Raw genomic sequence first — 15,893 nt, forward strand, 5'->3', positions numbered from 1 at the left:
GAGGTCAGGCCACCACCTTATTTGATGGGGACCCCACATCTCATACAGATACACTTCATTCTTTTATGATGGTGGAGGGGGACAGTGTACATAGGCCCTTGGAAGAAAAAAAATCCCCCCCCCAAAAAAAAAGTAAACATCTAATCGGAAATTCTGTAGTGTGCATGGTCCCTTATGCCACCACTAGTCCGAAGGGTTTCCTTGTCTGTTCCCTGAAAGCCCCATAGTCCCCAGGCTGCCTACCAGGTATGTGCAGAGAAGCCGGCAGGGCTCACCACATCCCCACTTTTTTGTCATGAGCAATTTTGTTTGTTCCTTGTTGACTGTACGGAGTTACGTGATGGAATTTTTTTTTTTTTATTTTTTTTTTTTTTTTTACACCCCCCCCCCCCCATGGAGCCAGATACAGGCAGGTGAGGATGACAGGCATCATTGCATCTCCTTTTGTTTGAAGTTTCCCCTGATGAACCTGCTATTAGGGGGAGGAAACCCGTTGGGATTTTTCTTTTTTTCCTCCTCTCTAATTTTTGTTGAAAACTTTTTCTAGCCTTGTGTTTTGGGACAGGGATGACACACGTGATGCTTTGCCCGAGTATTAGATGCCCCAAGATTTATTTATACCATAAACAAACATCAGAATTTGTCTTTTTTCGTGACTTAGGCTGCACTCATTTTTACGTTACGGGTGCTGGATCAGGCTGGGGGAGGGGCAAACCAGGCTCTCCCGGACCAGCACTGAAATCCATTTACTTTAATGAGCCGACCGGAGTCAAACGGTGACTCCGGTCGGCTCATTAAAGTAAATGGATTTCAGCTGGGGTACGGGAGAGCCCGGTTTGCCCCTCACCCAGCCGGATCGGGCACCCGTAACGTAAAAACGAGGTGTGAATGCAGCCTTAGATCTACTTCATCCTATAAAAGCACCCCATTGCCAGGCATCAGAGAAACAGGCACCTCAGAAAAGTGTTTCCCAACCAGTATGGCCATAGTGGTTGCGAAACTACAACTCCCAGCATGCCCGGACAGCCTTTGCTGGGATTTGTAGTTTTGCAACAACCGGAGGCACCCCTTAGGTCAGTAACCACTAACGCACAATAAAGCTGTATGCACTGAGCTCCCCCTAGTGGTGACAACAGCCAGATAGCATGTCTGCATGAGCGAGGAGTAGCATGTGAGGCTCCGCCCCTGGATTTATATATTTCAGATGCCCAGTAACAGTCAGGCTCCACCCCCTTAAAGTGAACCAGTCACCTCACAGAACACCTACTAAGAAAGCTCCTTTAATTTGCTACAAATTGTAAAAATAAAATACAAAAAAACTCCATAAAAAAAAGTGTAAAATAATCTACAGTGTAAAACCTGCCAGTGATGAGACTCCGCCCACACGCTGCCTATACAGTCACAGCTGCCGTCGCATGGCGCCCCTCGCGGGGAGGAGTAGAGGTGGCGCCCCCCAGTGGTGTATCCCTCCCCCCAGTATCCAGGACACACAAGCAGTGCCCCCCGATGTACGCAGCACAACGCACGCTCCCCACAGTCCGGTGTCAGAGGCTGATGAGTGACCCCCCGCCATCCACCTCCACCGTCTGGTAATGGACCTGCGGCTGGACCCCGCGTCTCTCTCCAAAGTCATAAAGTCCCAATCCATAGAGCGCCGAAACGTCACTGACCGGATGGAAGGAAGCTTCTGCCTGAGGGGCTCCGGGATACGAGAAGTAACTGAGGAGAGAGGAGATACATGGAGTTATACTGTGCACAGAGTATACATATCGGATGACAGGGGTGGTACTGTGCACAGAGTATACATATCGGATGACAGGGGTGGTACTGTGTGCACAGAGTATACATATAGGATGACAGGGGTGGTACTGTGCGCACAGAGTATACATATAGGATGACAGGGGTGGTACTGTGCGCACAGAGTATACATATCGGATGACAGGGGTGGTACTGTGCACAGAGTATACATATAGGATGACAGGGGTGGTACTGTGCACACAGAGTATACATATCAGATGACAGGGGTGGTACTGTGCGCACAGAGTATACATATCGGATGACAGGGGTGGTACTGTGCACAGAGTATACATATAGGAGGACGGGTGGTACTGTGCACAGAGTATACATATAGGATAACAAGTGATACTGTGCACAGAGCATACATATAGGATGACAGGGGTGGTACTGTGCGCACAGAGTATACATATCGGATGACGGGTGGTACTGTGCGCACAGAGTATACATATCGGATGACGGGTGGTACTGTGCGCACAGAGTATACATATAGGATGACGGGTGGTACTGTGCGCACAGAGTATACATATAGGATGACAGGGGTGGTACTGTGCGCACAGAGTATACATATCGGATGACAGGGGTGGTACTGTGCGCACAGAGTATACATATCGGATGACAGGGGTGGTACTGTGCGCACAGAGTATACATATCGGATGACAGGGGTGGTACTGTGCGCACAGAGTATACATATCGGATGACAGGGGTGGTACTGTGCGCACAGAGTATACATATCGGATGACAGGGGTGGTACTGTGCGCACAGAGTATACATATAGGATGACATGGGTGGTACTGTGCGCACAGAGTATACATATCGGATGACAGGGGTGGTACTGCGCGCACAGAGTATACATATCGGATGACAGGGGTGGTACTGTGCGCACAGAGTATACATATAGGATGACAGGGGTGGTACTGTGCGCACAGAGTATACATATCGGATGACGGGTGGTACTGTGCGCACAGAGTATACATATCGGATGACGGGTGGTACTGTGCACAGAGTATACATATAGGATAACAAGTAATACTGTGCACAGAGCATACACAGGATAACAAGTGATACTGTGCACAGAGCATACACAGGATAACAAGTGATACTGTGCACAGAGCATACACAGGATAACAAGTGATACTGTGTGTTGTCACGGCACATTAAGGAAAGCCATGGTACTGTGCAGTGTCCATATACACAGGACAAGAGAAGTGGTACTGTGCAGTGTCCATATATACAGGACAAGAGAAGTGGTACTGTGCAGTGTCCATATACACAGGACAAGAGAAGTGGTACTGTGCAGTGTCCATATACACAGGACAAGAGAAGTGGTACTGTGCAGTGTCCATATACACAGAACAAGAGAAGTGGTACTGTGCAGTGTCCATATACACAGGACAAGAGAAGTGGTACTGTGCAGTGTCCATATACACAGGACAAGAGAAGTGGTACTGTGCAGTGTCCATATATACAGGACAAGAGAAGTGGTACTGTGCAGTGTCCATATATACAGGACAAGAGAAGTGGTACTGTGCAGTGTCCATATATACAGGAGAAGTAAGTGGTACTGTGCAGTGGTGTACAGTATAGAAAGGTATAGTGAGGGGTCCCTAGTCTAAGGCTGCAGTACCATTTACTTCCAGTGGGGGCAGTGTGTCAGGGTGCAGTGTATAGGGACCCCTTAATGTCAGGGGCGCTGTCACTGGGTACAGTATGTAATATATTGAGGGGTCGCTAGTCTCAGGTTGCAGTACCGCTCCCTTCAGGTGGAGGCGCTGTGTCTCTTGGTAGATTACACAAGAGGGTGGGTACTGCAAATTACGGGGGTCTCAAGGTTAAGTTTCCTATGGGTCCCCCCAGTCTTAGCCTGCAGTACCGCTCCCTCCTACCTGGGGCACTGTCTCGTGGTGCAGTACATTATGGGACCCCCAGGGTGCAGTATTGAGGGTCCCCGTGTGGTGTAGTATATTATAGGACCCCCCAGGGTGCAGTATTGAGGGTCCCCGTGTAGTCCAGTATATTATAGGACCCCCCCCAGGGTGCAGTATTGAGGGTCCCCGCGTGGTGCAGTATATTATAGGACCCCCCCAGGGTGCAGTGTTGAGGGTCCCCGTGTGGTGTAGTATATTATAGGACCCCCCCAGGGTGCAGTATTGAGGGTCCCCGTGTGGTGCAGTATGTTATGGGACCCCCAGGGTGCAGTATTGAGGGTCCCCATGTAGTACAGTATATTATGGGACCCCCAGGGTGCAGTATTGAGGGTCCCCGTGTGGTGCAGTATGTTATGGGACCCCCAGGGTGCAGTATTGAGGGTCCCCATGTAGTACAGTATATTATGGGACCCCCAGGGTGCAGTATTGAGGGTCCCCGTGTGGTGCAGTATATTATGGGACCCCCAGGGTGCAGTATTGAGGGTCCCCGTGTGGTGCAGTATATTATGGGACCCCCAGGGTGCAGTATTGAGGGTCCTCGTGTGGTGCAGAATATTATAGGACCCCCCCAGGGTGCAGTGTTGAGGGTCCCCGTGTGGTGTAGTATATTATAGGACCCCCAGGGTGCAGTATTGAGGGTCCCCGTGTGGTGCAGTATATTATAGGACCCCCCAGGGTGCAGTATTGAGGGTCCCCGTGTGGTGCAGTATATTATAGGACCCCCCCAGGGTGCAGTGTTGAGGGTCCCCGTGTGGTGTAGTATATTATAGGACCCCCAGGGTGCAGTATTGAGGGTCCCCGTGTGGTGCAGTATATTATGGGACCCCCAGGGTGCAGTATTGAGGGTCCCCGTGTGGTGCAGTATATTATAGGACCCCCAGGGTGCAGTGTTGAGGGTCCCCGTGTGGTGTAGTATATTATAGGACCCCCAGGGTGCAGTATTGAGGGTCCTCGTGTGGTGTAGTATATTATAGGACCCCCAGGGTGCAGTATTGAGGGTCCCCGTGTGGTGCAGTATATTATAGGACCCCCAGGGTGCAGTATTGAGGGTCCCCGTGTGGTGTAGTATATTATAGGACCCCCAGGGTGCAGTATTGAGGGTCCCCGTGTGGTGCAGTATATTATAGGACCCCCCAGGGTGCAGTATTGAGGGTCCCCGTGTGGTGTAGTATATTATAGGACCCCCCAGGGTGCAGTATTGAGGGTCCCCGTGTGGTGCAGTATATTATGGACCCCCAGGGTGCAGTATTGAGGGTCCCCGTGTGGTGCAGTATATTATGGGACCCCCAGGGTGCAGTATTGAGGGTCCCCATGTAGTACAGTATATTATAGGACCCCCAGGGTGCAGTATTGAGGGTCCCCATGTGGTGCAGTATATTATGGGACCCCCAGGGTGCAGTATTGAGGGTCCCCGTGTGGTGTAGTATATTATAGGACCCCCCTGGGTGCAGTATTGAGGGTCCCCGGGTGGTGCAGTATATTATGGGACCCCCAGGGTGCAGTATTGAGGGTCCCCGTGTGGTGCAGTATATTATAGGACCCCCAGGGTGCAGTATTGAGGGTCCCCGTGTGGTGCAGTATATTATAGGACCCCCAGGGTGCAGTATTGAGGGTCCCCATGTGGTGCAGTATATTATGGGACCCCCCCAGGGTGCAGTATTGAGGGTCCCCATGTGGTGCAGTATATTATGGGACCCCCAGGGTGCAGTATTGAGGGTCCCCATGTGGTGTAGTATATTATGGGACCCCCAGGGTGCAGTATTGAGGGTCCCCGTGTGGTGTAGTATATTATAGGACCCCCAGGGTGCAGTATTGAGGGTCCCCATGTGGTGCAGTATATTATGGGACCCCCAGGGTGCAGTATTGAGGGTCCCCGTGTGGTGCAGTATATTATAGGACCCCCCAGGGTGCAGTATTGAGGGTCCCCGTGTGGTGCAGTATATTATAGGACCCCCAGGGTGCAGTGTTGAGGGTCCCCGTGTGGTGTAGTATATTATGGGACACCCCCAGGGTGCAGTATTGAGGGTCCTCGTGTGGTGTAGTATATTATAGGACCCCCCAGGGTGCAGTATTGAGGGTCCCCGTGTGGTGTAGTATATTATAGGACCCCCAGGGTGCAGTGTTGAGGGTCCCCGTGTGGTGTAGTATATTATGGGACCCCCAGGGTGCAGTATTGAGTGTCCTCGTGTGGTGTAGTATATTATAGGACCCCCAGGGTGCAGTATTGAGGGTCCTCGTGTGGTGCAGTATATTATAGGACCCCCAGGGTGCAGTATTGAGGGTCCCCGTGTGGTGCAGTATATTATAGGACCCCCAGGGTGCAGTATTGAGGGTCCCCGTGTGGTGCAGTATATTATAGGACCACCAGGGTGCAGTATTGAGGGTCCCCATGTGGTGCAGTATATTATGGACCCCCCAGGGTGCAGTATTGAGGGTCCCCATGTGGTGTAGTATATTATAGGACCCCCCCAGGGTGCAGTATTGAGGGTCCCCGTGTGGTGTAGTATATTATAGGACCCCCCCAGGGTGCAGTATTGAGGGTCCCCGTGTGGTGCAGTATATTATAGGACCCCCCTGGGTGCAGTATTGAGGGTCCCCGGGTGGTGCAGTATATTATAGGACCCCCAGGGTGCAGTATTGAGGGTCCCCATGTGGTGCAGTATATTATGGGACCCCCAGGGTGCAGTATTGAGGGTCCCCATGTGGTGCAGTATATTATGGGACCCCCAGGGTGCAGTATTGAGGGTCCCCATGTGGTGTAGTATATTATGGGACCCCCAGGGTGCAGTATTGAGGGTCCCCGTGTGGTGTAGTATATTATAGGACCCCCAGGGTGCAGTATTGAGGGTCCCCATGTGGTGCAGTATATTATGGGACCCCCAGGGTGCAGTATTGAGGGTCCTCGTGTGGTGTAGTATATTATAGGACCCCCCAGGGTGCAGTATTGAGGGTCCCCGTGTGGTGTAGTATATTATAGGACCCCCAGGGTGCAGTATTGAGGGTCCCCGTGTGGTGTAGTATATTATAGGACCCCCAGGGTGCAGTGTTGAGGGTCCCCGTGTGGTGTAGTATATTATGGGACCCCCAGGGTGCAGTATTGAGTGTCCTCGTGTGGTGTAGTATATTATAGGACCCCCAGGGTGCAGTATTGAGGGTCCTCGTGTGGTGCAGTATATTATAGGACCCCCAGGGGTGCAGTATTGAGGGTCCCCGTGTGGTGCAGTATATTATAGGACCCCCAGGGTGCAGTATTGAGGGTCCCCGTGTGGTGCAGTATATTATAGGACCACCAGGGTGCAGTATTGAGGGTCCCCATGTGGTGCAGTATATTATAGGACCCCCCCAGAGTGCAGTATTGAGGGTCCCCATGTGGTGTAGTATATTATGGACCCCCAGGGTGCAGTATTGAGGGTCCCCATGTGGTGTAGTATATTATAGGACCCCCCCAGGGTGCAGTATTGAGGGTCCCCGTGTGGTGTAGTATATTATAGGACCCCCCCAGGGTGCAGTATTGAGGGTCCCCGTGTGGTGTAGTATATTATAGGACCCCCCAGGGTGCAGTATTGAGGGTCCCCATGTGGTGTAGTATATTATGGGACCCCCCCCAGGGTGCAGTATTGAGGGTCCCCGTGTGGTGCAGTATATTATGGGACCCCCAGGGTGCAGTATTGAGGGTCCCCGTGTGGTGCAGTATATTATAGGACCCCCCCAGGGTGCAGTATTGAGGGTCCCCGTGTGGTGCAGTATATTATGGGACCCCCAGGGTGCAGTATTGAGGGTCCCCGTGTGGTGCAGTATATTATAGGACCCCCCCAGGGTGCAGTATTGAGGGTCCCCGTGTGGTGCAGTATATTATGGGACCCCCAGGGTGCAGTATTGAGGGTCCCCATGTGGTGCAGTATATTATGGGACCCCCAGGGTGCAGTATTGAGGGTCCCCGTGTGGTGTATATTATGGGACCCCCAGGGTGCAGTATTGAGGGTCCCCGTGTGGTGTAGTATATTATGGGACCCCCAGGGTGCAGTATTGAGGGTCCCCATGTGGTGTAGTATATTATGGGACCCCCAGGGTGCAGTATTGAGGGTCCCCGTGTGGTGCAGTATAGTATGGGACCCCCAGGGTGCAGTGTTGAGGGTCCCCGTGTAGTACAGTATGGGGTCTCCCCAGGCTGCAGTACCGCTCCCTCCCGCCCAGGGCGCTGTGTCTCGTGGTGTAGTATATTATAGGACCCCCAGGGTGCAGTGTTGAGGGTCCCCATGTGGTGTAGTACAGTATGGGACCCCCAGGGTGCAGTATTGAGGGTCCCCATGTAGTACAGTATATTATAGGACCCCCAGGGTGCAGTATTGAGGGTCCCCGTGTGGTGTAGTATATTATAGGACCCCCAGGGTGCAGTGTTGAGGGTCCCCATGTGGTGTAGTACAGTATAGGACCCCCAGGGTGCAGTATATTATAGGACCCCCCCAGGGTGCAGTATTGAGGGTCCCCGTGTGGTGCAGTATATTATAGGACCCCCGTGTGGTGTAGTATATTATAGGACCCCCAGGGTGCAGTATATTATAGGACCCCCAGGGTGCAGTATTGAGGGTCCCCGTGTGGTGCAGTATATTATAGGACCCCCAGGGTGCAGTATATTATAGGACCCCCCCAGGGTGCAGTATTGAGGGTCCCCGTGTGGTGCAGTATATTATAGGACCCCCAGGGTGCAGTATATTATAGGACCCCCAGGGTGCAGTATTGAGGGTCCCCGTGTGGTGCAGTATATTATAGGACCCCCAGGGTGCAGTATATTATAGGACCCCCAGGGTGCAGTATTGAGGGTCCCCATGTGGTGTAGTATATTATGGGACCCCCCCCAGGGTGCAGTATTGAGGGTCCCCATGTGGTGCAGTATATTATGGGACCCCCAGGGTGCAGTATTGAGGGTCCCCGTGTGGTGTAGTATATTATAGGACCCCCAGGGTGCAGTGTTGAGGGTCCCCATGTGGTGTAGTACAGTATGGGACCCCCAGGGTGCAGTATTGAGGGTCCCCATGTAGTACAGTATATTATAGGACCCCCCAGGGTGCAGTATTGAGGGTCCCCGTGTGGTGTAGTATATTATAGGACCCCCAGGGTGCAGTATTGAGGGTCCCCGTGTGGTGCAGTATATTATAGGACCCCCCCCCCAGGGTGCAGTATTGAGGGTCCCCGTGTGGTGTAGTATATTATAGGACCCCCAGGGTGCAGTATTGAGGGTCCCCGTGTAGTACAGTATATTATAGGACCCCCCCAGGGTGCAGTGTTGAGGGTCCCCATGTAGTACAGTATATTATAGGACCCCCAGGGTGCAGTATTGAGGGACCCCCAGGGTGCAGTATATTATAGGACCCCCCCAGGGTGCAGTATTGAGGGTCCCCGTGTGGTGCAGTATATTATAGGACCCCCGTGTGGTGTAGTATATTATAGGACCCCCCAGGGTGCAGTATTGAGGGTCCCCGTGTGGTGCAGTATATTATGGGACCCCCAGGGTGCAGTATTGAGTGTCCTCGTGTGGTGTAGTATATTATAGGACCCCCAGGGTGCAGTATTGAGGGTCCCCATGTGGTGCAGTATATTATGGGACCCCCAGGGTGCAGTATTGAGGGTCCCCGTGTGGTGCAGTATATTATAGGACCCCCCAGGGTGCAGTATATTATAGGACCCCCCAGGGTGCAGTATTGAGGGTCCCCGTGTGGTGCAGTATATTATAGGACCCCCCAGGGTGCAGTATTGAGGGTCCACGTGTGGTGTAGTATATTATAGGACCCCCAGGGTGCAGTATTGAGGGTCCCCGTGTGGTGCAGTACATTATGGGACCCCCAGGGTGCAGTGTTGAGGGTCCCCGTGTGGTGCAGTATATTATAGGACCCCCAGGGTGCAGTATTGAGGGTCCCCGTGTGGTGCAGTATATTATAGGACCCCCAGGGTGCAGTATTGAGGGTCCCCGTGTGGTGCAGTATATTATAGGACCCCCAGGGTGCAGTATTGATGGTCCCCGTGTGGTGCAGTATATTATAGGACCCCCAGGGTGCAGTATTGAGGGTCCCCGTGTGGTGCAGTACATTATGGGACCCCCAGGGTGCAGTATATTATAGGACCCCCCAGGGTGCAGTATTGAGGGTCCCCGTGTGGTGCAGTATATTATAGGACCCCCAGGGTGCAGTATTGAGGGTCCCCGTGTGGTGTAGTACAGTATAGGACCCCCAGGGTGCAGTATTGAGGGTCCCCGTGTGGTGCAGTATATTATAGGACCCCCAGGGTGCAGTATTGAGGGTCCCCGTGTGGTGCAGTATATTATAGGACCCCCCAGGGTGCAGTATTGAGGGTCCCCGCGTGGTGCAGTACATTATAGGACCCCCCCCAGGGTGCAGTATATTATAGGACCCCCCCAGGGTGCAGTATTGAGGGTCCCCGTGTGGTGTAGTATATTATAGGACCCCCAGGGTGCAGTATTGAGGGTCCCCGTGTGGTGTAGTATATTATAGGACCCCCAGGGTGCAGTATTGAGGGTCCCCGTGTGGTGTAGTATATTATAGGACCCCCAGGGTGCAGTATTGAGGGTCCCCGTGTGGTGTAGTATATTATAGGACCCCCAGGGTGCAGTGTTGAGGGTCCCCGTGTAGTACAGTATAGGACCCCCAGGGTGCAGTGTTGAGGGTCCCCGTGTGGTGTAGTATATTATAGGACCCCCCCAGGGTGCAGTATTGAGGGTCCCCGTGTGGTGTAGTATATTATAGGACCCCCCCCAGGGTGCAGTGTTGAGGGTCCCCGTGTAGTATATGATAGGACCCCCAGGGTGCAGTATTGAGGGTCCCCGTGTGGTGTAGTATATTATAGGACCCCCCCAGGGTGCAGTATTGAGGGTCCCCGTGTAGTACAGTATAGGACCCCCAGGGTGCAGTATTGAGGGTCCCCGTGTAGTACAGTATAGGACCCCCAGGGTGCAGTATTGAGGGTCCCCGTGTGGTGTAGTACAGTATAGGACCCCCAGGGTGCAGTATTGAGGGTCCCCGTGTGGTGTAGTAAAATATGGGACCCCCAGGGTGCAGTATATTATAGGACCCCCCCCCCCAGGGTGCAGTGTTGAGGGTCCCCGTGTAGTACAGTATAGGACCCCCAGGGTGCAGTATTGAGGGTCCCCGTGTAGTACAGTATAGGACCCCCAGGGTGCAGTATTGAGGGTCCCCGTGTAGTACAGTATAGGACCCCCAGGGTGCAGTATTGAGGGTCCCCGTGTGGTGTAGTACAGTATAGGACCCCCAGGGTGCAGTACTGAGGGTCCCCGTGTGGTGTAGTATATTATAGGACCCCCCCCCAGGGTGCAGTGTTGAGGGTCCCCGTGTGGTGTAGTATATTATAGGACCCCCCCCCCCCAGGGTGCAGTATTGAGGGTCCCCGTGTGGTGTAGTATATTATAGGACCCCCCCAGGGTGCAGTGTTGAGGGTCCCCGTCTAGTACAGTATAGGACCCCCCCAGGGTGCAGTATTGAGGGTCCCCGTGTAGTACAGTATAGGACCCCCCAGGGTGCAGTGTTGATGGTCCCCGTGTGGTGCAGTATATTATAGGACCCCCAGGGTGCAGTATTGAGGGTCCCCGTGTGGTGTAGTATATTATAGGACCCCCAGGGTGCAGTGTTGAGGGTCCCCGTGTGGTGTAGTATATTATAGGACCCCCCCCCCCCAGGGTGCAGTGTTGAGGGTCCCCGTGTAGTACAGTATAGGACCCCCAGGGTGCAGTATTGAGGGTCCCCGTGTAGTACAGTATAGGACCCCCAGGGTGCAGTATTGAGGGTCCCCGTGTAGTACAGTATAGGACCCCCAGGGTGCAGTATTGAGGGTCCCCCGTGTGGTGTAGTACAGTATAGGACCCCCAGGGTGCAGTACTGAGGGTCCCCGTGTGGTGTAGTATATTATAGGACCCCCCCCCCAGGGTGCAGTGTTGAGGGTCCCCGTGTGGTGTAGTATATTATAGGACCCCCCCCCCCAGGGTGCAGTATTGAGGGTCCCCGTGTGGTGTAGTATATTATAGGACCCCCCCAGGGTGCAGTGTTGAGGGTCCCCGTCTAGTACAGTATAGGACCCCCCCAGGGTGCAGTATTGAGGGTCCCCGTGTAGTACAGTATAGGACCCCCCAGGGTGCAGTGTTGATGGTCCCCGTGTGGTGCAGTATATTATAGGACCCCCAGGGTGCAGTATTGAGGGTCCCCGTGTGGTGTAGTATATTATAGGACCCCCAGGGTGCAGTGTTGAGGGTCCCCGTGTGGTGTAGTATATTATAGGACCCCCCCCCCAGGGTGCAGTGTTGAGGGTCCCCGTGTAGTACAGTATAGGACCCCCCCAGGGTGCAGTATTGAGGGTCCCTGTGTAGTACAGTATAGGACCCCCAGGGTGCAGTATTGAGGGTCCCCGTGTAGTGTAGATTATAGGACCCCCCAGGGTGCAGTGTTGAGGGTCCCCGTGTAGTACAGTATAGGACCCCCCCAGGGTGCAGTGTTGAGGGTCCCCGTGTAGTACAGTATAGGACCCCCAGGGTGCAGTATTGAGGGTCCCCGTGTTGTGTAGTATATTATAGGACCCCCAGGGTGCAGTATTGAGGGTCCCCATGTGGTGCAGTATATTATAGGACCCCCAGGGTGCAGTATTGAGGGTCCCCGTGTGGTGTAGTATATTATAGGACCCCCCCAGGGTGCAGTATTGAGGGTCCCCGTGTAGTGCAGTATATTATAGGACCCCCCCAGGGTGCAGTATTGAGGGTCCCCGTGTGGTGTAGTATATTATAGGACCCCCAGGGTGCAGTGTTGAGGGTCCCCGTGTAGTACAGTATAGGACCCCCCCAGGGTGCAGTATTGAGGGTCCCCGTGTAGCACAGTATAGGACCCCCAGGGTGCAGTATATTATAGGACCCCCCCCAGGGTGCAGTGTTGAGGGTCTCCGTGTAGTACAGTATAGGACCCCCCCAGGGTGCAGTATTGAGGGTCCCCGTGTAGTACAGTATATTATAGGACCCCCAGGGTGCAGTATTGAGGGTCCCCGTGTGGTGCAGTATATTATAGGACCACCAGGGTGCAGTATTGAGGGTCCCCGTGTGGTGTAGTATATTATAGGACCCCCAGGGTGCAGTGTTGAGGGTCCCCGTGTAGTACAGTATAGGACCCCCAGGGTGCAGTGTTGAGGGTCCCCGTGTAGTACAGTATAGGACCCCCCAGGGTGCAGTGTTGAGGGTCCCCGTGTAGTACAGTATATTATGGGACCCCCAGGGTGCAGTATTGAGGGTCCCCGTGTGGTGTAGTATATTATAGGACCCCCAGGGTGCAGTGTTGAGGGTCCCCGTGTAGTACAGTATAGGACCCCCAGGGTGCAGTGTTGAGGGTCCCCATGTGGTGCAGTATATTATAGGACCCCCAGGGTGCAGTATTGAGGGTCCCCGTGTGGTGCAGTATAGGACCCCCAGGGTGCAGTGTTGAGGGTCCCCGTGTAGTATATTATAGGACCCCCAGGGTGCAGTATTGAGGGTCCCCGTGCAGTACAGTATAGGACCCCCAGGGTGCAGTATTGAGGGTCCCCGTGTGGTGCAGTATATTATAGGACCCACAGGGTGCAGTATTGAGGGTCCCCGTGTGGTGCAGTATATTATAGGACCCCCAGGGTGCAGTATTGAGGGTCCCTGTGTGGTGCAGTATATTATAGGACCCCCAGGGTGCAGTATTGAGGGTCCCCGTGTGGTGCAGTATATTATAGGACCCACAGGGTGCAGTATTGAGGGTCCCCGTGTGGTGCAGTATATTATGGGACCCCCAGGGTGCAGTAATGAGGGTCCCCGTGTGGTGCAGTATATTATAGGACCCCCAGGGTGCAGTATTGAGGGTCCCCGTGCAGTACAGTATAGGACCCCCAGGGTGCAGTATTGAGGGTCCCCGTGCAGTACAGTATAGGACCCCCAGGGTGCAGTATTGAGGGTCCCCGTGTAGTACAGTATAGGACCCCCAGGGTGCAGTATTGAGGGTCCCCGTGTAGTACAGTATAGGACCCCCAGGGTGCAGTATTGAGGGTCCCCGTGTAGTACAGTATAGGACCCCCAGGGTGCAGTATTGAGGGTCCCCGTGTAGTACAGTATAGGACCCCCAGGGTGCAGTATACTATGGGACCCCCAGGCTGCAGTACCGCTCCCTCCCGCCCGGGGCGCCGTCTCTCACCTGTAGGGTCCCCGCTCCTCTCCGGGCTGCAGTCCTCCGCTCCGGCCGCTGTTCTCGTCATGTATCGCGGGCTGGAGAGCCCCTTGTCCCGGGTGTGTCGGTGCTGGGGGTCCGGGCAGTGTTCCGGGGCCCCGGGTCTCCCCCTTCTCCCGTTTTCTCTTGCGGGGCGCGTACTTGTACCCCGGGTGCTCCTGGGCGTGCAGCTCCCGTAGTTTCTTTGCCCGTTCCCGGTAAGGTCTCCGCTCGTCCTCGTCCAGCGCCCTCCACACCTCCCCCAGGCGGCGGCTGATCTCCGAGTTGTGCATCTTGGGGTGCAGGGCGGACACCCGCTTCCGCTCCTCACTGGACCACACCATGAAGGCGTTCATCGGCCGCTTGACCGGAGCCTCCGCCATCCCGTGCAGCAGCAGGTGCAGCTCCTCCGGCCGGGATATAAACCTCCCGCCCCCTGCTCCCCTCCCCCTCACAGCCGGGGGCCCCTTAACCCCTCCGCGGCTGGCCGGCCGGCCCTCATTCATTGCGACGCCTCAGCGTTACCCATGGCAACCAATCAGCTCCCAGCTTTCGTTTTCCCTCAGCGGCGCTGAGCAGTGAACTGTGATCTGATTGGTTGCCATGGGCAACAGAACGCGCTCCGTGTCCCTCTATGGCGCACGAAATGCTATCAATAAAGTTTCTTGAGGAGGCGCCAGGAGTCTCCAGCCAGTCACAGCTCAGCTTTCATTTTTCCACCCTAATGAAAGGAGTGATCTGATTGGTTCTTCAATAATAGTAATTATATTATATAGCGTCAACATATTCCTCGGCGCTGTACAGAGATTGTCATCGATCACTAGACCAGTGTGTCCCAACAAGGGTGTCGCCAGCTGTTACAAAACTACAACTCCCAGCATGCCTGGAAAGCCAACGGTAATTTAGCAATTTCTTTATTCATCCAGCTCCTCCTGGTTCATGAATAGAATCCCAAAGGAACAAAGCAGACTGACATGGATCAGATACAAGGATACACCTTCAGGTGGGATTAGATACACAGCTCTGCAGAGCTTATTATACATGAGAGGATTAGATACACAGCTCAGCAGACATCATACATGAGAGGATTAGATACACAGCTCAGCAGAGAGTATGATACATGAGGATTAGATACACAGCTCAGCAGAGAGTATGATACATGAGGATTAGATACACAGCCCAGCAGAGAGTATGATACATGAGGATTAGATACACAGCTCAGCAGAGAGTATGATACATGAGGATTAGATACACAGCCCAGCAGAGAGTATGATACATGAGGATTAGATACACAGCTCAGCAGAGAGTATGATACATGAGGATTAGATACACAGCTCAGCAGAGAGTATCACACATGAGGATTAGATACACAGCTCAGCAGAGAGTATCACACAAGAGGATTAAATACACAGCTCAGCAGAGAGTATGATACATGAGGATTAGATACACAACTCAGCAGAGAGTATCACACAAGAGGATTAGATACACAGCCCAGCAGAGAGTATGATACATGAGGATTAGATACAAAGCTCAGCAGAGAGTATCACACAAGAGGATTAGATACACAGCCCAGCAGAGAGTATGATACATGAGATTAGATACACAGCTCAGAAGACAGTATGATACATGAGAGGATTAGATACACAGCCCAGCAGAGAGTATGATACATGAGGATTAGATACGCAACTCAGCAGAGAGTATCACACAAGAGGATTAGATAGATCAGCTGACTATCACATGAGAAGATTAGATACACAGCTCAGAAGACAGTATGATACATGAGGATTAGATACACAGCTGAGCAGAGAATATAACAAAAGAGGATTAGATACACATCTCAGAAGACAGTATCATAGATGAGAGGATTAGATATACAGCTCAACAGAAAGTATCCATGAGATTAGATACACAGATCAGCCGACTGTATCACATGAGATTAGATATA

The 15,893-nt window shown here is 53.2% G+C and overlaps 1 protein-coding gene across 1 annotated transcript; it reads right to left on the reverse strand.

The window, feature by feature from the left end:
• Positions 1-1,089: 1,089 nt before the first annotated feature.
• LOC130336272 (transcription factor SOX-1-like) lies at positions 1,090-14,484 on the reverse strand. The gene is made up of 2 exons (XM_056553917.1): positions 13,937-14,484; positions 1,090-1,719 (listed from the first exon to the last, which is right to left on the reverse strand). The coding sequence occupies exons 1-2, from the start codon at positions 14,452-14,454 to the stop codon at positions 1,545-1,547; spliced, it is 693 nt and encodes a 230-aa protein (XP_056409892.1). The 5' UTR covers positions 14,455-14,484; the 3' UTR covers positions 1,090-1,544.
• Between the last annotated feature and the right edge of the window lie 1,409 nt (positions 14,485-15,893).

The sequence above is a fragment of the Hyla sarda genome, unplaced genomic scaffold (assembly GCF_029499605.1).
Source record: "Hyla sarda isolate aHylSar1 unplaced genomic scaffold, aHylSar1.hap1 scaffold_473, whole genome shotgun sequence".
NCBI lineage: Eukaryota > Metazoa > Chordata > Amphibia > Anura > Hylidae > Hyla > Hyla sarda.

Bases quoted from the DNA above. Each gene is read 5' to 3' on its own strand.
- LOC130336272 (XM_056553917.1), bottom strand. From the start codon at position 14,454: ATGAATGAGGGCCGGCCGGCCAGCCGCGGAGGGGTTAAGGGGCCCCCG. The intron at 1,720-13,936 runs GTGAGAGACGGC...CTCTCTCCTCAG, and splicing joins GAGGAGCGGGGACCCTACAG to TTACTTCTCGTATCCCGGAG.